Here is a 24,636-nt window from a genome sequence, read left to right as displayed (position 1 = left end):
CCGATCGACCAATTTGCTCGTTCCCAACAGAACCCTCGGCGTGGCCAACGTAGGCGGCATGTGTCGGCCGGACAAATCGTGCAGCGTCAACGAGGACAACGGCATTACCCTGGCGCATACGATATCCCACGAGCTGGGCCACAAGTAAGTGTTGACCGTTCCGACAAGAGTGCTCGGTTGCAACCCAACTGCCTATTTCCTGCCGGCAAATACCGACTTTCAAGCATGCTCGTTCGCCGATGGTGGTCCGCTTCGCCCACCATCACTCGACAACTTTTCACGTTTCACGCGGCTCTGCGCTAATCTGCCTTGACAGTAGCACTCCGCAAACCATTCGCGTCCCCATTCGCGATGCATGCCGGGCGCGATGCATGGTTGCACCGGTGGAGGTGCGCGAGCCGACGGGCTTGCTTTAATTGTTGTTCAATATTTGCATTTGTTGTTATAATCCGGTCACAGTCGCTTACTGCGGATGGTATCAGAAACACCGCACTGGAAGGTGGGGGCTAGTTGACAGTTTTTTGATTGATGACTTCCTCCGCCATGACTTACGAGGAAAAAAGGGAAATGGTGTGCATGGATCAGATGTCACCGAAAAGACGACACTGCAACCGTACAGCATCCCATTGGCTTCGCACCAAGAAGCATTGGTTGCAAAGCCTTTCCAATCAAAACTCGACAACAACAAAGCCGATGCGCTGGCCAAACCTCGTCGGCAAAGATTTATGATCCCTAATTGTATTGACACGTTGAATAATTTATTGTTTTGCTATTCTGGCCGATGGAAGGGAGAATGCCGGCCGCCAGGGCAGCACCCCTATCGCCGTAATTGAACCAAATGGGCCCTGGGATTGGCAAGGCATTAAGTCCCTCCCTCCAACGTTCTGGGGTACAGCACATCGATTGGTCAACCCTTTCAGTGCTACGTTATTTATTGTGTACACCTTTGCACGCGTGTCAGGCGGACGTTAGTCAGGGGATTAGTTTGTTATAATCACGGTCTGATTTCGATAAATTGTAGCTGTTGCTTTGCGAGCGAACCCCCCCTCCCCCCTTCGCCACTCCTTTCGCACAAATGTACACTATCACGTGTTTCTTACATTCAATTAGACATCCTTGCAGCGAGTTGATGATTTACACTGATCTACTCTCCACTTCCGAGACACACATCTTTGCATTCGACGACAGTACGCGATCAATCGAGTTGATCGATGGAAAGCGATCTTTCTACGGCTGCTCTGTAGAAGTCTGTAGAAGCATTTGCTGTATGCAAGCGTTGAGTCTCGCTCGTTTGTTGGATCGACGATGATGGCAATGGCTGCACTACACGCGGCTCCTTTGTAGCCGATTTGTTGATCCGGCCGAAGAAAGGGCGGCTTTAATTGAACTGTCAGGAAAATCTCACCAACGATAATTTATGTATCTTTCTTGGGATACGATTGTTGGCATTTTTTCATCTTCTTTCTTGCGTTCCTTACGATGCAAAGTCGGCTCACGATGCTTGCGCGATGTTTTTTTTTCTCACATTCGTTTAAACAAACGTGGCACGAACGATGACTTGTGAGGTTTTATCTGTTGCTGTAACATGTCAGCCGACAAGCCGAAATGGAAGCTAATTTCAATTCCAACCCAGCAACATTAAAAAAAACAACAGATAATGCAGTTGTGATACCAAAAATCCTTCGATTTGATAAAGTAACATCGATTAAGACTTTGAAGTTTTGTTTTGCTGTTGTTGTCCCACTACTCTCACTACTGAATTTGTCCTTTTAGCAGCGTGAGGCATTTTAGTAGGCATTAGCCACTGCCAGTTTTTAACCAACGCAAAGACGCGGAGAGGCTGTTTCAGGGACATACAACCGTCACATGCGAAATGCTACGGATTGCTGCTTGGCAAAGACAATAATTAACATAATATGCTAACCAGATGCAAAGTGTGCGAACAAGCGTGACAAAAGCCATTCGAACGCATTCACACTAATGCCACTAAATTCAGCGTCAGTGGCACCGTCCCTTCCGACGGAATGCTTCCGAATACGTACGTCCCCTAACCGCACTGCAAGCTGCCCTGCGATGCAGGTGGATACTAGGAGGTGAGGGATTAATTATTCTGCAATTATTTAGATTAGAGCTAATTTTTCATTTAGACCAGCACACCCCGCCCGTGCCTGATCGTATCTTTCTAACGGGTGCGATAGACGAGCGTCGCACTGCTGGCGATCATTCGTCTTTACGCCAATAGCGCTTGTGAGATCGCGAGATACCCTTCGCCAGGCATCGCAGCTCCATTGGCCACATAACCTATAACGCCGTCGCAAAGTCTCCTTAACGTCTCGTCCGAGCTTGATGGGGTTTTTTTTTATTCCACAGTTTCAACCCGTCACAAATATATTCTCAATGCGGGTGATCAATCGGGACTCCGTCAACCGGTACCGGTGGGTTTATATTGAAATTTATGTCAACAGCGACACGCTGGCTGCATCTAATAGCGCAACCACCCCATACCGTAAGGTGTATCAAGCTGTCTTTTCATTATAAATTTTATAACAAACAAACAGTTTGTTCTACCGGATGGCCCCTCAGGCATCACGCTGTGACGCTAATGGTTACCACTGCGTTTAAGGTGAAGCCGAGCGATGCAGAATAATTAGAACAACTTTATTAGGCCCAACGCAAAACCTGCAAACGCTAACGTATGCCGTTTGTGTCTGTGTTCGAGCCACAATCATAAAAGTCACAAACGCACCTCGGAACGATCCATCAGTGTTTGCTGCGCTGTATCGATTACTAGTCCTAGTCAGTCGGGTCCTGGTCACTGCATGCAGATAATGATAAGATGATGTCATGCACTATCGAAAGTAGTCCCATAAATCTGCATTATCATGAGGCTGCTGCAACTGACGCGCGAGCAGAAACCGCACGATCGCTAATACTTCCATCAAACGGTTAAACCAATGGATGAACATTTCTGAGCTCAGTGCTGCTCGTGCTACTTTCTGCGCACCAGAAAGATGATAGCTACAGCCGCAGTACGATCAACAATTAGAGAAAAAACAGATATGTGCTTCATAAAAACTGCACAATGATGTCGATCAGTTGCGAAATTTTCTGTGTAGCGGCAACGGCGGATACTTTATTGCTATCTGCTATCTGCACGATTTATTCTGGCCTATGGTTTATATCGTGGCTATGGTATCAACTTCTGTTGAATTCCGACCCCCCGACGATCAGCTTGGGTGCAATTAATTAACTTCACTTAAGCGCGCCAATCATACACCCGCCGAATGGTAGCATTCGCGTAGTGTGATATATGTAGACGAAATGAATCGCTGCATAAGATTCAACAGCCTTGCGCCATTACCACGTGTCAATTTCATTTGGAAATTGTTCAAATCTTAATAGAGTTACTACTGGATATTACTGAAATTGAACCTCACCAGTAACGGCCATTCCAAGGAGGAACGAATGGTTTTGCTTAACTTGCTGATGCTTGACTCCGGACAATGACGAGTTGTTGACTACGTTTTCATGCAATAAACATTCCGTGTAGTATGTCAGTCCGAAGCAGGCGCGCACAAATTCAGGCGATTCGACAACCAGCAACACAAGTAACAACTCAATTCTCTGACTACTACCCAGTGCCGTAATAATGTTCGCCATGTCGAACATGTCCTGAAGGCCTGTCTTGTTCAGGGTGTAGGTAAAGCGTGCAAACATATATGCCTTGCAAGATCAATCCCTTGGTGTTGGTTGATTTATCGTGGTGTGTCACCATAAATCTTTCTTTCGATTTCTATTCACACTCTGCGAAACGCTGTGTTTATTCACGCTTGGCGATTTTGTTAGTATAATTTCATAGTACATACTATCTCACGGACCCACACCTCTCGCACAGGCAAGCAGGCATGCAGACAGAAAGCAGCGGAGCACAGCTTTCTGTTCAGCGGAGACAAGTTATTAGAAATCACTAAACATATGATTGTGTGATAAGACAAATTATACGAGCTCAGCCCCATCATTAAAAATGCTAGCCCTTACCGTATAGGTTGCATGCTTCCTGGTTCAGTATTAAGTTCACACGATTCGGAAACTATTTCGCACAGACAATTGCCCTAATGAGCTGTTCCTTTCTATGTTTGCAGTTTTGGAATGTACCACGATACGGCGAAAACCGGTTGCGATCACCGTATCGGACCGATTCTTCACATTATGACGCCAAGCTTCGAAGCCGATACTATGCAGGTGTCATGGTCAAACTGTAGCCGGCGCGACATTACGCACTTCCTCGACCAGGGTCTTGGCAAGTGTCTCGAAGATGCCCCCAGCCAGGAAGAGTACGAGTACCCGGAGCTCCCCCCAGGGGCCATGTACAATGCGGATCTGCAGTGCCGACTGCAGTTCAACTCGACCGACGAGGATATGACCGTGTGCTCCAAGCTGGACGAAATCTGCACACAGCTCTGGTGTCTTGTGGGTGAAGTGTGCACCACAATGTTACGACCTGCGGCCCCGGGCACCAATTGTGGTCGGCGCATGTGGTGCCAAAATCAAAAGTGCGTCGATGTCGAAGAACTGCCCGCCCCGGTCGACGGTGGCTGGGGAGACTGGAGTCCCTGGAGCGAATGTTCCCGCTCGTGTGGCGTCGGCATTGCTAAGCAAACCCGGGAATGTGACCATCCATCGCCGGCCCACGGTGGCATGTTTTGCATCGGCGAACGGGCACGCTACAAAACCTGCCACGTCCAGGCCTGCCCGCTGGGAACGCCCAGCTTTAGAGCGGAACAGTGCTCGGCCCATGACAATGACACTATCAAGGGGGAAAAATACACCTGGCTTCCTTACTTCGATAAAAGTAAGTGAAATAACGGGAACTATTATCGATTCATTCGATTAATGCCGCTCTTTCCATTGCCTTTCCAGATGAGCCGTGCGAGCTGTACTGCAGTAACACGGAGGACACAATGATCGTACCGTTCGGAGACACGGCGGTCGATGGCACCTTCTGCAACCTGGGTACGAACGACATGTGCATCGGCGGCATCTGTCGCAAGGTAGGTTGTGATTGGGTTGTCGACTCAAACACTACTGAGGATAGGTGTGGCGTTTGTGGCGGTACCGGTGACACTTGCTTCGTGAAGAAGGGCGAAATCAACAAGAAGATCAACACAACAGACGGTGTACACGATGTACTAATGATTCCCGCTGGAGCACGCAATGTGCTTATAGAGGAGATATTGCCGTCGAAAAATTTCATCGGCGTCGGTCGTTCTACTGGAAACGAGTGCTATCTTAATTGCAACCAGTAAGTTCAAATGAACTAAAGCTACATAGCGCTGTGCCGTCACACATCATTAACACGATTCGGTTTCCCATCTTAGCTTCATTCAACTGCCCGGCGAGTACGAAGTAGCGAGCAGTCTGTGTCTATACGAGAGGGAAAACGAACAAGAACGGCTCAAAATTCCAGGGCCTATCATGGAGGATGTGAATGTGTTTGTAAGTATATATATGTAAGTTGTATATAGCGTTCGGTTGTCCTAATTTGTCCTTATCTTTCGTTAGATCGTAATCAAGAAGAAGAACAATCAGGCAGGAATTCGCTACGAGTATACACTTCCTTCACACAACGGCAAAAACCAATCGGCGTACTACTGGAAGCTAACGGACTGGTCAGTTTGCTCGGCCACCTGCGGCGGAGGAAAACAGTTCCGTGAGTCAATATGTTATCATCGTGGCAAGGGAGTGGCTAAGGAGGAGCAGTGCCTGCGCCATGCATTTGGGAAGCGGCATGAACCGATTGCGAGAGACTGCAACGACGATCCGTGTCCGTTTAACTGGTGGGTTGGACCTTGGCAGCTATGCCCAATGACTTGCCGCAAGCCACACAAGCCTGTGCCGATACGGCGCAGATCGATTCTATGCGTTGATTCCAACTCCAACGCTCGACCGGATACGCATTGCAATAACAAGCCCCGACCACACGACAAGGAACCCTGCGGCGAGGAACTGCCTGTATGTCAAGAAAATCAGCGATCAGGCCAGGAAACAGAACGTCCCGATACGATACCATTCGAAGAATTCGGTCCCTCTGATCTTCCATCCCCGTCGACACCGGCTGACGACTATGAGGTGAACAACAACATCTGAAACACAACAATCGCGCCGCAGTGCAACCTTGGAGAGTGAATATGTTATATTAACATTTATGGCACTGCTCTCGGTGTTTGCATAGACATGCTGGACACACCTTGCCCAAACAGTTTGTGAAATAAAACGCACTCGTGACTATACTCAGTACAAAACTGCATGCATTTGCCGATCAGCATTTGCGCACTGTGTATGATGCTAACTGCTGGCTGCGGAACATGCAGCACTCTTCATAACGCTTTACGTACTTTTTTATGATGTCATTTGAGACCACGTGTTTGTATTTAATAAATCTTTATTTTATAGAATAAATAGTATACTTCTGATTCATCTGCCTTTTGCGTGCTCTGGACAGAGGAGAAATGTAGGCTAGCGCTGCAACTAGAAGCGCGTATTATCGGGCATTTTTATGAAATACGCTACTTTATTCTGCGGCACGTGATAGTTGTGTATCCATCGGCTTCCCTTCCGCAATGACTCATCGATGCCATCCTTCCAAACGCCCTGCGGTAAATAAACTGAAACAAATGCATACACAAAAAAATTAGACAAATACGACCACTTTTGCGTGCGTGATACAAAACAGACAGAGACAGCCACGAACATACCTTCACGAACCGTTTCTCCTTTTTTGAGCACGGGAGCCACAATCATTCCATCGCCAATGGAAAATTCATCGTCGATCGAAAAACAGTTCACATCGGTCGAATCCAGCATCCAAAGCGGGCGGATGATCGGCAATCCTTCGTCCATGGCGATGCTCGAAAAACGCTCCAGCAGGGGAAGCACTCTCTGCCGAATGTCGGCCAATTCTTTCGCAATTACCGTTACCGTTTCATCCCTATATTCCGACGGTAGGTGAGTGAAACGCAACACGGGCAGAAACGTGGCAAGCTGAAGCCATCGGATGTACAGCTCCTTATCAGGCAGTGGTGGCAGCTCGAAGGAGTAGTATGAATACATTTTCTTTAATTGCTGCGTAGGCAGCACAAAGTCTCCACCGACGGGTCCGGGCATTAAGAACGGAAAGCCTATAATGCCGTAGGAAAGCATCGTAGGAATTATGCTTTGCAGTCCACTCCACGAGCTATTCACTGGCGGTAGACTAAGAAACGCTGGTGGACGTGGCACGGATATGGCACTCGACACACCAAAGATGCTCAGCGTGCCTTCAAAGCGCTCCATGAAGTAGTTTTTATACTCGTCCGGATTGACAAGCGTCTGGGAGCATTGATAGTAGCGTGGAATGTTGAACGCAGTGCCAAAGTCCACAAAATAGGAGTCTATCTCTACCGTTTCCGATATCTTTTTCAGCTGCTCGGCCAGCCACGGTATGGAGGCATTATTGGTTACGTCCAACACACCGGCGCTCGTAGTGCTCTTGTAACGCGTTAGTGCCGGGATGCTTCTTTCCGATTCGCGTTCAAATATAAGCAGCTTTTTGGCGACCGCTTCCCGGAAGTTGCTACTTTCGGTGCTGATGAACGGTTGAATCATAAACGAAACGCGGAAGCCTCGCCGGTGAAGTATGTTGACGGTTTCGTCCAGCGTGGGGAAACGTTCCGAATCCAGCCGGAAATCGCCAATCGTGCGCTGCCAAAACTCGTTCACAAGCACATGCCCTAGCCGCAGATATCCGAGCGCAATGATGCTTTCCGTGTAATTGTAGATGGCCACCTCGGTGAGATCTTCCTGCTTGGAGGCCGGTATCTGCCATACTGGCTCGCGTAGCAGAGACTTTATCACGTCATTATCCCGCTCAGTCAATCCATCCCACAGGCTTTTCTGCATCAGCCCGTTGTGAAGCGTTTTCATGTCCGGTCCCGAGCAAACGGTGTACTTCAACTCTGGGAAGCGCGTCTGCTGATTTACAAAGGCAAATTTGTCGTTTTTGCCCTGCAAACACAGCCGTTTGCCGGAATCGGTGTTTACGCTTACGTATAGAGGCGTCTTCTCGTCCACTTGAATGGCAACTCCGCGTGAGTTTAGAAAATATCGCTTCAGTGCGTTGCCCCACTGATGCATGTTGATGTCACCAGTCACGAACGGTCCGGCAGGAATCGTTGCTTTCCCGAGAATGTATTCAATGCCCTTGGTCAATCCTCCGCCATACCAGAAGCCACGCTCCTCGGAAACATCGAAACAGTCCGTCGGGTAGAGATCAGCTAGCAAAGACTCCCACTGAAACGAGTAGCATTTGATGTCCGGTCCTGGCGATTTGGCTAGATTCATGTAAAGTCTCGCCTTTGAGTTCCACTCATAACAAACACTGCCATCGTCCTTCAGATCCTTCGGCAAGCAGTTGTACGGCTGCTCGATATTCAGCGATGTTCCCAACACCCCCGTTAACAGCTCGCCCCCTTTCCCATCCAGCAGTCGAAAGTTCCTAGTTTTCTTGTGAAACTTAATGCTCTCGAAGTACGACTTGGCCAACAGCTTCTGGTTGTACATAACGTACGCATAGCCAACCTGAAACGTTTTACAAACTAATTAGCACCACAAACACCACACTCTCAAGAACAGTGCATTGCGTTCGTTATTTACTCACCAGAAATACTATGATAAGGAATAACATCCCGACAAACACGCGAAGCTTGTAGTCTTTAGTTTCGCGCTTTTTCTTGCGAATGATAGCAGGTACGTTCTGTAAACGAAACAAGCAAATATTAGAACACGACCATCGTATGTGGGAAACCAATCAGCGTCGGCATGGTCGCTGAATTATCACACCACTCGCACTCCAAATTAATTTTGATAGCAGTTGTAGGTTCAGCCTACGTCGGGCGACGCTCGGAATAATTAACATTGCTGATATCTGTATACAGGTATTTGGTTTCTTCGTATTTCAATATTGATTGTGCAAGTAACTACACTACGTAGTGTTTTCTATTGTGTCAAATATTTCACTTTCTCTATGCAACCACATACCACATAAATTAATAGTAGCCAATCCTTGCTACAGGGCATTTCGGAAACTTTCACAGAAAATTTGATTTTGCCTGTTGTTGCGACACTAGCAATAAAATCACTTCATACCGGAACAATCATTACCTCGCGCAATGCCTGCCATCTTAAGAGCGATGGAATTTGTGATCGTTTTTCACGATCTATATAACAAACAGACACTTTCCTCGAACGGAGAGGCAGGTTATGTTTTGAGTTATCTAAATCTGCTAAACAAGCGAATGAAACGTTTGCACTTGTTGGTTCGTCGTTCAACGATTGACCAGCTTTATCTAGCTCTTCCATAGAAGCTTCGGCTTTTCCTTTTATACCGATCATTGCTGATTTGTAAATGAACTTGTCCGAAAACCTAGCAATACGTTTGTTCTACCAACCCACTACTGCCACTCTGGGCGACCATATCTAGTCTGATCGCCAGAAGCATCTATCAGGGAGCAGGCTCCTGAGAAACGTATTCAATATTGATATACATTTTTATCTTCTTTTTATCATCTCAATTCCCGGCCCCCGTCATCCGTAGCACGTTTTCACACATTTTTGGCCAACATATGTGATGATGAGTCGCACCACACCACACCACTGTTTCCTCTCCATTCTAGGGCAACCGTTACTATGAGTTACCGGCACGTCGGACACATCAAACAATCGCAAAGCAATACAAACTGGGAAACATTTCGTATTGGTCGTTCGCGAACATCAAACGTTTCCTAGGCTACTGGCTGTAGGATCGGCGCTGTTTATTACTTTCACTACGCGACGGTTTAGGGTACACCTGGAAACCTAAGTAAACATTTCATTTTATTAGCGCATTGGTATCGGGTTGAATCGACGTTGCAAGAGAGTAGTGCAAAGTGTTTCCAGAACAATTTTTAAAACTCGATCTAAATAATTGCAAACAATTTATTGAACGATTTTCAATATGCCAATGCAATCGAAACATTCCAAAAACTTTGTAAAAGCTCAAGCCAAATCTAACTACAGCAATGATTTGCCAGCGAAACAACATCGCCCGGGAGTTTACAATCGCCATCAGTAAGCTTGCTAATACTTTATGTTAAGGATCCTTCGTACAGTTATTGATTGTTTGCTTCGTTTTCAGCCCACAGGAATGCGATCTCATGCTTCGATGGAGACCCATTCATCTTCAAAGAGATGATCCGTACGAAGGGAAAAATGTCGTTCAAATCATGAACAAAGACAATGTGCGAAATTTGCTTATCCCCAGCAAAGAATCGTCCGTGTATCCTGCTTTCTGGTCTAAGGAGGACTATGAACGCATGCAGGACAAGGCTAAACTAAAGACGCTCGAGGATCGATTGGCCCAATTTAAAGCAAATGAGACAGAGAAGAAGAATATGCTGGAAGAGTCTGAACGGCGCAAGAAACGACTGCAAGAAATTGATCGCGAGCGTCAACAAAAAGGTGGAAAAGTGGGCAACATACTGGAAGATGGAGAAGGTGACCGAGACTCCGATACGAGCCCGAGGAAAATCATCGACCGAGCGTTCCTCGCCAAACAGGAGCAAGAGGAAGAGGTCAAACGGGCCAACCGCATCATTCTGGCCGCCAAATGTCACATTATACGGGATGCACAGATAGCGGAAAAGCAGGAGATCGAGCGGGAACTACGCACGGAGGAGCTGCGCCTCGAGAAAATGATGTTGCAGGAAAATGAAAAGGCACTCAAAGAAGAGGAAAAGAAAAGGGAAGTGAACAAAGTGCTCACCACGCAACACTCGGAGGAAATACGTAACCAACTGTTGGAACGCGAAAAAATGCGCCTCAAGGAAGCGGAACGGATCGAGGAAGAAGCGCGCGTTCTGAAACAAGCACAAATGGCAATTGCGGAAGAGGAAAAGCGGAAGGAAAAGGAACGCCACGATCGTGTCAATCAGGTCCGCGAGGGATTAAAGAAGGCATACGAGCTTTCCGCTCACTACAAGCAGGTCGAGTTCGAGGAGCAACGTATAGCCGAGCTTAAAATTCAGGAGTATATGCGCCAGAGAATGGAACGGCAGAAGAAAATAGAATTTGAGCGCAAAATTGCTGCCGAAGTGCGGGAGAAGGAGCACGACCGAATGCTCAAGATTCAGCAAAAACTGCTCGACACCAAATCGGAGAAGAATGATATGGACCTTCGGCGGGGCCAGGAACACATCGAGCGGGAATTTCGACGCCGTGAGAAAGAAGCCGCCATCAAGAAGAAAGAGCTCGAACAACAGTTGGCAGTGGCGCGGGCCGCCCAATTAGAGGCCGTGGTAAGTCAATGTCCATGCTTGCACAAACTCGCATATGCAACACCACATTCAGTAAAGCATTTTGTTTGCCCATTTTAGAAAACGGAACGTGCCATGCAGCTAGCTCGCGATGAGCAAGAGCATAAAAAAGCGATTGAAAAGCTAAAAGTTGAAGAAGCCAAGGAGATGGAACAGAAACGGAAGCAGCTTAAACTGCGTGAAAGATACCGCGAAGAGATCATTCAACAAATGAACCTCAAAGAGCAAGAGCGCCGCGAAAAGGAACGTATTGCTAAGAACGAACAGCAAGCCCTACTGGAAGCGGAAAAGAAACGTGACAGGTATGTAACATATACGAACGCATTTAGCCAATAGTATATACATACACTTCCCTTTACACTACATTCTCTTTCATTAGGAACATCAAAACTATTATTGCCAACAAAATAAAAATGATGAAAGAAAGCCAGGTCCCGGAACGTTTCATCAAGGATGTGGAGCGTCAACTCAATCTCGGAAAGTGAGCGTGAGTGGAGAGCGCGAGGAGGGCAGGGGGGGGGCTCACTGCATGCGTTTCGCAAGTACGTCAGGTTTCAATATCGTGTTTCCCCACTTCATATGAATCTATCCAAATAAATTCGTGTGTGATTCTTTATGTTCTTATCTTTCAAACATGTCGCCTTCACAATCACAAATTGTTGATCAAACTTACACAAATAGCACTTGCAACCTGATTTAAACTTGGCTTGGTGCCGTGATGACCTTGTAATATTAATCATCTCGTTTTACACGGGAAACAATGCTCAAGTGTATACAGTTTGCGGTTTTCTCATTCGTTTCTCATTCATTCAGTCGTCTCATTGATCAGACAGTTTGTATCTATTACTTTCGTGCTGAAAAGATGCAAGTCAATGTGCAAAGTCGTTGCAAATCATTTTCTTATCGCTGAATATAAATCATACAGAATACTATGGGATCTATTTTGCGAACACGTAAAACGATCAGAACATAAAGCCAGCACCAATATCCCCCTAGTCGTGATCGTTTCGTTACACTGGATACACTGTACTCGCTACCAACGACCGCGGTAATTTTCTAATTTGGCTCACTTAACCCCATTCTCAACGGCATCTTTTGTCGCCTTAAGCACATGTCAGCCTTAAGCAAGACCTGGCGACGCCTGCCGTGCGCTGTAGATCACCAAAGCAAATGATACACAGCCCGACACAGCCCGTTGGAACCGGTTGGAACTGAAACAAAACTTCCCGCAAAACATGAACCACCCGCCCCCGATGACGCACGTTTTAACACAGGGATTCCCAAAAACCTGGATTAATTTTACCTTTTTGCTTCTTCAATTCTTAACAGCTCATTGCAAAAGCTTACCTGCATTTTTTCCTTCAGCAAGCTGGCCAATGAGTTTACGCTGGTGATCGAAGCCTGATTGCTTAGCACGCTGTGCGTATCGAAGTCGTTCGACATCATCTCCTTGTCGTTTAATCTCAAGGCGGGCAGTGGTGCAATCGAGGAGCGTCGTTTAGTCCGGAAGAGGTTTCTGTTTCATTTGGTGGTACATGCAGCGGGTTATGAAATTAAACAATATCACGACTTAGTGTAAATAACCGTTTCGACAACTGTTTTAGTTAGTGAATTTCTCAACTGGTAGAGAGAGGAACGTCTGTACTGATTGAACGCTTGCGCTAGACTCCTTCTTTATTCCTTGTTTCCTTCATTCGTCCCCTCAATACAATTCCCAAGCAACAAATTCAAGTGACAGAAGGTCATACGTTTATACCGTACAAATTCATTACTCAACATAGCCGCCCCCCGTTGAAAGGTAGCTTTCAACCCTTATTACGAAACCTCTCTTTCTTCCTTCTGTCCGGGCAGTATGCAGATCTTGGTGATGGCTCTTCTGTAAATTCCATCCTTCGTTTTCACATCAACCACTCGAACCAAGCCGTCATCACCAGGATAAATCTTCAGCACTCGGCCGAAGCGCCATTTTAGAGGGGGAAGGTTGTCCTCCTTCAGCAGGACCATAGTGCCCTCCCGAACGTTGTCTCGCCTTGAAGTCCACCGGGTACGCGGATGCAAACCAGACAAGTAGTCTCGATTCCATCGCTTCCAAATCCGCCGAACATACTCCTGCAATTGTTGATAGCGGTCCAGGCGGTTGCCTGGAATCTCAGCATAAGATGGCTCAGGGACCGATGTAAGCGCCCGTTGAATCAAAAAATGACCAGGTGTCAGAATTTCCAGGTCCTCTGGATCGTTGGAAAGTGCAGTTAACGGTCGCGAGTTCAAACAAGCCTCCACTTGAACTAAGATAGTTTCCAGGTCGTCTCGCCGCAAGATACTGGATCCTATCGTAGCCTTGAGATGCCGTTTCAGCGACTTCACTGCGGCCTCCCAGATCCCACCGAAATGGGGTGACCGCGGAGGGATGAAGTTGAAGGTGATCCCTTCCGTTCCGCAGTAAGTTGTAACAGCATCCTGATGTTGTTGTTTCTGGAACAGCTCATACATCTCCTTGAGCGCTCGATCAGCTCCCCGGAAATTTTTGGCGTTGTCGCACTGGATTACGGATGGTTTACCGCGACGAGCTATGAATCGCTTCAATGTAGAAATGAAGGCTGGAGTAGACAAATCGGAAATAAGCTCCACATGTACTGCCTTGATCACAAGACAGACGAAAACAGCAACATAGCATTTGATTGGAGCAGCCTTCTTGTTGGTTTGTCTATAGAATAATGGACCACACAGATCCACACCGGTGTTGTAGAATGGGAGAACTGGGTTTACGCGTTCGCTGGGCAAATCTCCCATGATTTGCTCTGCCGTTGTTGGTTTGGATCGGAAACAACTTACACACTCATATACGACCTTTCGTGCCAGGTTGCGTACGCGAAGGGGCCAGAATCTCTCACGCAGGCTAGATATGAGCTCTTGTTGTCCCGCATGCAGATATTGTCGATGATAAGAACGCGCAATCAGTAGGGTCAATGGGTGAGAAAACGCTAAAATTATCGGATGTTTGCGTTCATACGAAACAGGCGCGTTTCGCAAACGACCACCCACACGTAGGATACCCTCTTTCAGAATAGGTGTTAGCGTTTTCAGTTTTGAGTTCGGCTTGACCGCTCCAGTTTGACGAACATCCCGAAGCTCCTCAGCAAAGGTTTCTTGTTGGGCCAGACGAACGAGCGTTAGAGACGCTGACACTAATTCATCTATTTTTAGAAACCCCTTTCGTAGATTTCCGCGGTGTGTCGGTTGACAATTGTACATGAATCGCAGCAGATATGCCGTAAGTCGCACCAATTTTTCGTAAGATGAAGAAAGATCGAATAGAAAATTTGGCGGTACCTGTTGAGATGTGGCTACAATCGATCGCTCTTCCAAATCTTCCGAGGAAATTTCAGTATTGGGTTTGTTCGTAGGCCAAGCTTGACTTGGAAGATGCAACCATGAGGGCCCTTGCCACCAAAGTTGGGAATCCATGAGCTGCAAAGGCATCATTCCCCTCGAAATAATGTCAGCTGGATTGTGCTCGCTGGCCACATAACTCCAAGGCATCTTGTAGGTTTGGTGCTGGATTTCCGCAACTCGGTTCGCAACGAACTGTTTCCAACGGGAAGGACTGCTTGAAAGCCAATGAAGAACTATCGTTGAATCAACCCAGAAGTTGATTTTAAGCTCCAATTTCACCCCTTGCTTCACCTTCTGCCATAAGTGTGATAGTAACAACGCTCCCGACAACTCGAGCCGTGGAAGGGACACGTTTTTCTTCCGTTTGGTATTAGGTATCGGTGCCACCTTTGACTTAGCACATAACAACCGTACTGAGACTTGGCCATCGGACGATTCTGCTCGTATGTAGATACAGGCGCCATAAGCCCGTAGGGAAGCATCACTAAATCCGTGAGCTTCAATTCGCACTGTTCCACCAATTGCTCGTCGTGGAATTGTCAAGCTAGTCAGATCAGCGAGTTGTTCTCTGAAGCGCAACCAGAATTGTTGCCGTTCAGACTCCAAAGGTTCATCCCAGGTATTTTCGTTCTTCCAGAGCTCCTGCATGAAACACTTTGCTACTACAATGACTGGTCCTAACAGTCCAAGAGGATCGAACAACTTAGCTGCGTCTGATAACGCAATGCGTTTGGTGATGATTTCTGATTCCTTCCAACCAGGCACACTAAACCCTAGCTGGTCCGATGATGGCATCCATCTTAAACCCAAAGCCTTGATGGATGTGCTGCGATCGATGTTCAAAACATCTCCCTCGATTTGTAGTTCAGCTGGTATTTGCTCCAGTAACTCAGACGAGTTTGAAGCCCATTTGCGCAGGTGAAATCCTGCCGATTGTAGAAGCTGATTTATTTCGCTGCAAATAATCCGGCCATCTTCAACAGATTCCACACCGGTGATCATGTCATCCATGTAAAAATCTTGCTCGAGGACCTTGGATGCCCTGGGATATCTTGTTTCTCCTTCCTTAGCCAACGCTTGCAGACAACGGGTGGCCAAGTAAGGTGCGCTGGCTGTGCCGTACGTAACGGTTTTCAGCTGATAGATGCGAATTCTATCATCAGCAGATTCTTTCCACAGGATGCGTTGAAGTGGACGATCGGATTCCTTCACCCAAATTTGGCGATACATTTTTTCAATGTCAGCCAAAATCGCAAATCTGGGTACTCTAAATCGGAGTAACAACGACAAAAGATCATCTTGCACTGAAGGTCCCACCATCAGTGCATCGTTGAGAGATACCCCTGTATCAGTAGAACTGGATGCATCAAATACGACTCTTAGCTTAGTCGTGAGGCTGTCGGGTCGTACTACACAATGATGCGGCATGTAATATGTCTTTCCAATGTCATGGCGGTCAGATGGAATTTCTTCCATGTGTCCTAGATCGAGATACTCCTGTAGGAATTTAGAATATTCCTGCTTCAATTTCGAGTCGATATTTAATCGCCTACAGAGCGATTGTAGCCGCCGTGATGCAGCTTCATAAGAGTCACCTAGTTGATTAAGCCTTTCAGTACGCGTTGGTAAGGCTACCACGAAACGGCCTTCGTGGTCTCGTGAAGTTGTTTGTACAAATACTGCCTCACACTCAGCTTCCTCGACGGATAACATCGCAGGGGAGTAGCAGCCTTCCAGTTCCCAAAACCGGCTTAGTTGGTCATTCAGCGTCATGACGTTGAGCACTAAGGAAGAGTGTGTTAGACCTTGGCTTACCTGACCTGAGACAATCCAACCCAGCTCCGTGTTTTGCAGTAGTAGTTTTGGGCTATTCAACCGAAGAATGTTACCCAAAAGTAGATCGTTGTAACCTTCTCGCCCAATAAGTAGATCAATTGGCCCTGGCTCATAGAAATGAGGATCCGCCAACGTCACTCCCTTCGGTAGGTTCAATCCTTCCGGATTGACTGCATGTGCTGGCTGGTCCCACGTCACTTCTCGCAGCACATGGAACTTCCAGCTTGCCTTGAAGGTAGAGCAGTGAGAGTGGATAGCAAGGCTCACAGAATGATGAGACGAATGCTGTGCCTTCCCTATTCCACCAAGCAGATGATGCTCGTTCCTCTTCTGGACTCTCAACAGCTGTACCAATCGTTCCGTAACAATGTTGATCTGTGAACCTCCATCCAGTAAAGCTCGAGCCCAGATACGTGTTCCGTCAACATTCACTACTTGTACCATTGCTGTTGGTAACAGGATTATTTTTTCGAAATTGTTGCGCGCACAATGTTGAACAATAGAAGCCGGTGTAGCTGCTTCTGCATTTGATGTAGACGGCAGTGATGACGCTGATGCTAATGACGACTGATCAATTGGAGAATTCGGTTTGTGAAGCATCGTATGATGATTTCGCTGACATACACGGCAAGATCCGGACGAACAATCCTTTCGCTGATGACCCGCCGACAAACAGTTAAAACACAACTGTCCGTTCCTCACTAGCTCGTGTCGCTTTTCTACAGATGCATTTCGAAACACTTCGCACAGGTACGCAGCATGTGAAGCCCTTTTGCAGAATGAACAAACCTTTGTGGCCGGCTTAACTGTACACTTCGTTGCGGGTTTTCATTCTGCCTCCAGCTGTTGTTTCTTCACTTGTTCGATTCCTGTCTGGAGCCATGGCTTGCAAAACAGTTGCTTGGCTGCGAAGGAATTTCATGATCTCGTCATACGTGGGAACATTGGTTGAGCTATGATGTATTTCCCATTGTTTAAGTGTGGCCAGGTCTAATTTAGAGCAGACCATGTGAGCTAAGAGCACGCTCCATCCTTCCGTGGCCACTCCCATTCTAGTCGTCATTTTAACACCACGCTCAAAACTGTCAATTAAAGAAATCAGTGATTCGTATGATTCCTTTTTCATGTGTGGTATCGCAAATAATCCATCAAGATATCGTTTCACCACTAGCTTTTTGTTTTCGAATCGCGATTTCAATACTTCCCAGGCAACAGAATAATTTGCGTCGGTGATTTCGATGTCTCCTACTACGTTAAGAGCATCCTTTTGAAGAGAGCCTTTTAAGTATCGTAGCTTGTCTACGTCGGCTAAATTCTTATTGCGATCAATAAGACTGAGAAAGGCATCTCGAAACGGTAACCAATCTTCCATCTTTCCATCAAAAGTTGGCAAGCGCATTTCGGGAAGTTTTGTGTGTGGCATGGTATCGCGTGTTGGTGTGGAAACTACACTTGATGACAAGTTTCTTTCAATTGCCAATGAAAGCTCAAAATGGCGGTTCTCGAAAGAGGCGTACTCTTCTTCTTCTTGTTCGAACTGTGCATTGGAAGAAGAAACCAAATTGTTGGTGTGCCATGTTTCATATTCCGTGGATAGCATCGACAAGCGTGACGCACATCCTTTCAGAAAAGCGGCATCCGCTCTTGTTGCATGCTGTAGTGCTTGATCAATGCGGTCCAGCCTTTGGTCGAAATGCTGACGCATTCGCTTTCTTTTCTCCGCCAGCATTGCTGCTGTTGGAAAAGTAGGACTTGAATTTACTGATTCAAAACCTTCAAACTCACTCTCCGAAGCTTCTCTTGCCACGGCTGCCCTCAGTATTGGATTGGCTTGGACATGATCGCTGTCTGATGCAGCTTGCACATGTGATACACGATGCGATGCGTCTTGTTCCTCCAACGCCGCCGACGTCGTTGGAACTAGTGAACCAGGCATTTTCACTTGTAACAAAAAACACTTTTCACAACACTGAATGTTCGTAAAATAGTTCAATTTGTCCCGTACACTACCCGTAGAATTAGTTCAAACCACGCGGTTTTATTGTTCGCACACTCACGCACACACCCGGATTAACACGCGCGGATCGTATTCTTCGCATACACTCACACACGCACACACTCGGATTAACACACGCGGAACTTTGCTTTACCCGAGAAGAGAGAATTATTCACTCGCGCACACGCTCACTCCGTTTGAATAACGCGCGCGAACCTTTATCTTAACCCGAAAAGAGAGAATTGTTCACTCGCGCACACGCTCACTCCGTTTGAATAACGCGCGCGAACCGTATTGTTCACAATACGTTTGTTAGCACCGACCACGTTTTCCACGAATTAAAACGTTCGATATGCCTTAAGCAGGGAACTTGCCTCCTTGCACTGAAAACACTTCTTGCGTATTCGAACGACTGATGATCGATCACAAGCAAAAAGATACCGTACCGACTGCGTTTCCACAGATTGAAAACGTTCGATGTACGTGTATAGGGAACTTGCTCACCTACACTTGAAACATACAACTTTTAATTCAATGTTCACTAACACTTGAACAATGTATTGTTCAACAAGCGTCCAAAAGACTTGACCGTCAGAAACAATAACTGGCACCGACCACGTTTCCACGTATTGAAAACGTTCGATATGCTTTGTACAGGAACTTGCAAACCTGCACTGGTAATTTCTTGTGAATTCGAACGGCAGCGGTTCGACAACACACAATAATGTATCGCACCGACCACGTTTCCACAGATTGAAAACGCTCGATGTGCGTGTGTAGGTAACTTGCGCACCTACACTGGAACAAACGATACCACCAACGACGTTCCACGAATTGGAAGTCAGGTACTCGGTTTGTGGGAACACTTGCACTCCCGCACTGAAGCTACACAACACTTCTCACCGAAAACGTTCTACACTTTGAACGCTCGATGCACCAAATGTTGCGTATCTGGACTTCACAATTAAGCCACTTGTGAAGTGCACGATCTAACGCATGCGTATGCTCAAGTATGAGCCTGTCCGAACGCGCACAGCTATTTTACACGCACACTGAATGTCCTAGTGTCCAACTCACACTGTGACACTCGCGCGAACAATACACTGCCGCTATGCACACTTCCTCAATCTCTCTACGAGTATCGAAACAGCAAACGCACAATACACTGCCACTAATGCACCCGTGTGCAACGAATTGTCGTTATCTCGATAGCCAATTCTATCCGGTTCTACGAAGGACCATAATGTTTTAGTTAGTGAATTTCTCAACTGGTAGAGAGAGGAACGTCTGTACTGATTGAACGCTTGCGCTAGACTCCTTCTTTATTCCTTGTTTCCTTCATTCGTCCCCTCAATACAATTCCCAAGCAACAAATTCAAGTGACAGAAGGTCATACGTTTATACCGTACAAATTCATTACTCAACAACAACCATACAACCACCCCATCACAATCGATTTAAACTTCTACTTTGATATAAATGTCACTTGATGAATACACAAAATATGCTTACTATAGCAGCTTTATGTTGTTAGGAAGTAAAATGCAATGTAGACATTATAGACTTAAACGATCTGACACCGCGCGTAACAGCCCTGAACCGACCGGCAAGGCAGACCTTATCTCGTTAAATGCGGCAATGGTAGTGCCAGACGCACTGCCGCACCGTTCGACACACAACAGCTGTTTGTTTGTCTGGCTGTTGTAGATGTGTTGTATCATAAGCTTCGTCATCGTCTCGGAATCGGCAAATGCTTTGAACTAAAACAGGTTTTGTTGTATCATATATACTTTCAACGATTCGTATTTGTTGTCATTCTGTTGCCAATAATCGGTCAAGCACTGTATGAATGTAAATCAGCGAAAACGTAAATACTGCTAAACACATTGCACCCACTGTAATATCATTGAATGTTCCGAGAGCTGTCTATCTCTGCACCGTTTGCTTTTGCGATAGAGAGAAACTCGTTCTGTGATTCGGAGAGTAAGATTCAGTGTCGTCATTCTTTATAGTCCTTCTTATAGGCTGGGAGTAAAATACCCATCTGCACGATATGAATATAATGAATTCAACTTTGTATGATAACGTATTCTGTTTCTGCTGGTTCTGCCAAGATGTTGCGTGCTTTGTTTACGTATACGTATACGCATACGAGAACCTCAACGACCCTCGGACCAAGGATAGCCGCTAATACAATATCAGCTCGGAATTAATCGGCAGCGTAGGAGGAACGCGGAATATGCACTGCAAGCAAATGAGTAGTTATTCACAAGGAAAGGTTGCCATGATAAGCAAAAAATATGTACGTAAAAGTTTCAATAATTATCACTGATGCACATTGCACATACAGTGATCTTTTCACACCACTTTTGCAACACTTTAATAGTTTCGATTATTTCAATTAAAAAACACTCTTTCTTCTGATGGAACAGTAATTGGAACAGCGTTAATACTCTGTAGATGTTGGCTTGCTTATGTTTCCCCTGACCCTACTTACCCTTACCCTGTTTGACCGAAGTGACTGAAGGTGGCATATTTAGGCTCCACCACAAACTCTTCCATTTCACACTCGCGCTGCACAGAACACTGGTTGACCATAATCAGCAATTATTTGGCAAACACTGGCAGCTGCAAACACGGTCACATGTGCTCAAACTAAAACTTCTAATCCTACGCAAATGTTCACAGCGAATGCACCTTATCATTCGATCGCTCAGTTCAAACTACCCTCTGCTCTGTTTACCTTATATGCCGAGCTCGCAGAGATGCGATGGGCGAAAAAGATGGAAACGGTTGATCGATTCCTGCGCCTACTAAGGAACTAACCTAGCCTAGTCGTAGAGACGATTAAGATGCTGACCGATTGAAAATTCCAACACAACGCACAAACACACACATGATGATGATGATGGCCAAAGCCCCATCGCTGATTGTATCAAACGCTCAGTTGATGTGTTTGAAGATACTTAGTGCCAGCGACAGCTGCTAAACGTTGCGCCGTTGCAATCTTATTTTATTGCAATACAATTATTTTCATACCTGCCACACTAATCACAATGAGCCAAGTACATTGGATTTTCGGTCAATAGAATCATGTTGAAAAAAAAATTTTTTTCTACGCTGTGATTGCAAAGGGAACAAATGAAGAGATAATTTGCATGTCGTGCGAGTGATTACAGCAACTATTTTTGTTTTCGTAAGAAGCAAATTGTTCGCTCGCAATCCAGCTCACAATGTTTTTTTTAGCTGTCCACACTATCTCTTTGTCCATTTGACCATTGATCCAATGGCTATGTAAGATATCGCAAGACGCTCGTGCGATAAGCGTTCTGCAATGATTTATAGGTTATTTGTGGAAAAGTGAAATCTTATCTCTGATAAAAGATATCCAGCTTCAACGCTACTCACTTGCTACGGGGTTTATCGTCCTCGTCGCTACTGCTATCATCATTAAACTGTAGCATTGGTTTGAGGTTTGCTGGTGTAGTAGGAGTTTCTGGGGTAACCGTAGTTCCGTCCGACAGAGAATCTGATCCAGATTCCATGACCTGGAAATAAAGCAATGTTATGTGTTATGTCGTGCGCAATTTGAACAGTAGTTTTGTGCTTCCAATGCATCTTCCCCAGTACCGTGAGAGTACTTCGTAATTAGAAGCGAACACATTTTACCTCCACTCAAGATCACCCGATCCACTCAACCATTGTTACTCGATTAGCATTAGCAAGCTAAGAAGTAATGGCGCAATTTGTAGCATGGTCGTTCTATGTTTGCCTATAATTTGAAATCCTTTCAGATGGTAATATGCCTCACGATGCTGTATAAACGGCGGAAAAAACGACCTTTGCACCATTTTAGGATAAATTAGTCGCCAACTAATTTACGTACCTATTTTAGTTGAATCGCAAAGTGTTGCTGACCACATGCCGACAGTACTATAACCTTCGACAACACCCTTTAACTCATCAACTGTACAGATACGGCATTCGAAAGGCGTTCAGGAGATTGAATGCATCTCTTTTCACAGTTTTCACCATTCCATGCATCGTCACATCATACTTACCGATATTTTTGAACCATTTTCACATTCATGCGCTGATCTCAGTACTTCCAGCTCATTCACATTCAGGCTTGGTAAGGAAATGGAGTTTCGACGCAAACCTCTAGCTCGTTCGTCGATCAGTTTCAGCTCCGTAGCTTTGTCCCTGGCCTCTTCGATCAAATCCCTATGGGTGGAAGTAGTAATTAGTTTCTGTGAATTTATTCTCTAATACGGCGGCTCACCCATCATTACTGCTAGTGTCGATGGAAACTGTTAGTTTTTCCTGCATTCTTCTTTCGGCAAGGCTGGGACCAGCTGCGTTGCGGCCAGTAATATAGGCTCGAGCGAGATTCTCCTGGCTTTCCGTCATAATGTCGTACTCTTGGTCAACTGTCGATCTACTACTGATCGCGGCTGCCAAACGATCGCCGCCGTCGTCAAAGCATTGGTCTTCGTGATCCGAATCGACAAAGGGGATGTTCTCTTTCTCGATTGGGACGCCTGCCTTGGACTGCCGACCGTGCCCTTGCCGTGACGTTCCATGTGGTTCATCCGTTGTAGCACCTTTGTGCATGATCGCGATTTGTTTGCACTATCTATTTGATACAAACTTACGAACGATGTGCCTTTTCCCTCGAAGCACCTCTCTTTCTCTCACACACACACACACTCACACACACTATTTCGTTCGCGTACACACTGACTATCTTTCTTATTCTAGAAATATTACGTTAGGAAAATAAAAATTAAACACATTTCTTAGCACCATCAACCTTATTGAGTTATGAAGGGTTAATATCAATAGCAATCCACAAAATAGGTACAGCGACGCATCGAAAAGTCACGTTTTATTTATTTTTTTTTAATTCGTGTCATTGCAACCGGGACACTTGCACCGTGAGCTACATCGGCCGTCCATTATGCCATTCAAATTATTTCCTAAAGGCGCACAGCAATTAACCAATGTTGCGAAGCTGGCAAACGCAACACCGGCGATACAACCAACTGTTGTTTAAAAATTAAAAACTGTTAAACATTATTTGAATTTGAGCATTTCAACTGCAAAAAATAGCTCCACCTGGAATTTACTATCATATTCGTGCACGACCAATCTTCAATCGAACCTCTCGAAAAGAAGGATGTCCAGAAAGATAAGATAATCTGAGCCCATCACGCTTGTGGGTCTTCTTTATCGTTGCTTTACACAGTACATTTTCCAATGCGAACAGACAATTATTCATTACACCCGTTAATGCGCTAAATAAGCGGAATCTTATCGCTTCATCCAACGAAAAAGAAAATATTATCTTTACGTTCGTTCACGTATCATGCAACAATTTGAATTAAACGGATTATTGTATTATGTCTAATGAAGTTGTTGTAGGATTCTCAGATAAATTTACCAAACACATCTAACCAATCTTGCACACGAATGTTTCCACTACTTTACAACACCACAATATCTATGGCAATGGAGCTATGGAGCTGGTACTGCTATGCCATACAGCGGCTGCCAAGTTCCGCCGATGCAAATTCTATTTCACACTTTTCCGTTAATCGTGTTGCTCAAAGCCATGCTCTGAGCGACAATATCACACAGCTCTACGCGAAACTTCATCGGTAAGGTAGAATATGAAAATCCATTTCATCGCTTTTTTTTGTTTTCTATAGAGCAACCTCGTCGCCTTATCGACTTATTAGTACCGACAGTCACTAAAACACGCAGACGGTTTAACCGCAACACAAGTAACCGTACAAATACACGGTAAGACACTGGGTGGCTTAGTCAAGCAAATCGTTGCTTCTGGGGACAATTCTAGTCAGATTCGATGAGTTAGTAGCACCGCTGTACACCATTCTCATTCGCTTACCTGGTGTGATTAGGTTACAGATCCATTAGTTCTTCAATCTATCTGACGCAAGCAACAAACCATGTCACTGGCGGCAGTAGACACACGAATGTGCAATCTCGTTGATGATAATG

At 45.8% G+C, this 24,636-nt stretch overlaps 3 protein-coding genes across 9 annotated transcripts in view; 2 read left to right on the top strand and 1 right to left on the bottom strand.

The window, feature by feature from the left end:
- LOC120898502 (A disintegrin and metalloproteinase with thrombospondin motifs 7) overlaps positions 1 to 6,464 on the top strand; it is an 18,989-nt gene extending 12,525 nt beyond the window's left edge. The window contains exons 9-13 of the mRNA XM_040304442.1: positions 31 to 144; positions 4,143 to 4,852; positions 4,921 to 5,302; positions 5,379 to 5,496; positions 5,563 to 6,464. Coding sequence (XP_040160376.1) covers positions 31 to 144; positions 4,143 to 4,852; positions 4,921 to 5,302; positions 5,379 to 5,496; positions 5,563 to 6,147 — 1,909 coding nt within the window. The 3' untranslated portion in view covers positions 6,148 to 6,464. The remainder of the gene's footprint in view (positions 1 to 30; positions 145 to 4,142; positions 4,853 to 4,920; positions 5,303 to 5,378; positions 5,497 to 5,562) is intronic.
- Positions 6,425 to 24,636, bottom strand: LOC120898503 (myogenesis-regulating glycosidase). 7 transcript variants are annotated; one of them, XM_040304445.1, is made up of 8 exons: positions 24,056 to 24,510; positions 22,895 to 23,369; positions 22,674 to 22,836; positions 22,021 to 22,160; positions 12,735 to 12,903; positions 8,696 to 8,791; positions 6,756 to 8,616; positions 6,425 to 6,665 (listed from the first exon to the last, which is right to left on the bottom strand). In XM_040304445.1, the coding sequence occupies exons 2-8, from the start codon at positions 23,224 to 23,226 to the stop codon at positions 6,529 to 6,531; spliced, it is 2,898 nt and encodes a 965-aa protein (XP_040160379.1). In that variant the 5' UTR covers positions 23,227 to 23,369; positions 24,056 to 24,510; the 3' UTR covers positions 6,425 to 6,528. The 7 variants fall into 7 exon arrangements, with proteins under 7 accessions (XP_040160379.1, XP_040160382.1, XP_040160381.1 ...); XM_040304444.1 differs by lacking the exon at positions 24,056 to 24,510 and adding an exon at positions 24,524 to 24,636 and having other exon boundaries at positions 6,529 to 6,665; XM_040304443.1 differs by having other exon boundaries at positions 6,529 to 6,665; positions 24,361 to 24,510.
- On the top strand, positions 9,605 to 12,020 carry LOC120898506 (cilia- and flagella-associated protein 45-like). The gene is made up of 4 exons (XM_040304451.1): positions 9,605 to 10,143; positions 10,211 to 11,369; positions 11,448 to 11,689; positions 11,767 to 12,020. The coding sequence occupies exons 1-4, from the start codon at positions 10,031 to 10,033 to the stop codon at positions 11,870 to 11,872; spliced, it is 1,620 nt and encodes a 539-aa protein (XP_040160385.1). The 5' UTR covers positions 9,605 to 10,030; the 3' UTR covers positions 11,873 to 12,020.

Source organism: Anopheles arabiensis, chromosome 2, assembly GCF_016920715.1.
Source record: "Anopheles arabiensis isolate DONGOLA chromosome 2, AaraD3, whole genome shotgun sequence".
NCBI lineage: Eukaryota > Metazoa > Arthropoda > Insecta > Diptera > Culicidae > Anopheles > Anopheles arabiensis.
Note: the sequence above shows the minus strand (reverse complement) of the source record. Positions and strands in the feature narration are given on the sequence as shown.

What these genes read in the sequence shown, in the direction of transcription:
- LOC120898506 (XM_040304451.1), top strand. Translation starts at nt 10,031, where the DNA reads ATGCCAATGCAATCGAAACATTCCAAAAACTTTGTAAAAGCTCAAGCC. An exon ending in CCGCCCAATTAGAGGCCGTG is followed by an intron (nt 11,370 to 11,447) that starts GTAAGTCAATGT and finishes TGCCCATTTTAG; the next exon opens with AAAACGGAACGTGCCATGCA. An exon ending in GCGGAAAAGAAACGTGACAG is followed by an intron (nt 11,690 to 11,766) that starts GTATGTAACATA and finishes CTCTTTCATTAG; the next exon opens with GAACATCAAAACTATTATTG.
- LOC120898503 (XM_040304444.1), bottom strand. Translation starts at nt 23,226, where the DNA reads ATGCACAAAGGTGCTACAACGGATGAACCACATGGAACGTCACGGCAA. An exon ending in TGCTGAAGGAAAAAATGCAG is followed by an intron (nt 8,792 to 12,734) that starts GTAAGCTTTTGC and finishes TTTCGTTTACAG; the next exon opens with AACGTACCTGCTATCATTCG. An exon ending in AGGAGAAACGGTTCGTGAAG is followed by an intron (nt 6,666 to 6,755) that starts GTATGTTCGTGG and finishes CATTTGTTTCAG; the next exon opens with TTTATTTACCGCAGGGCGTT.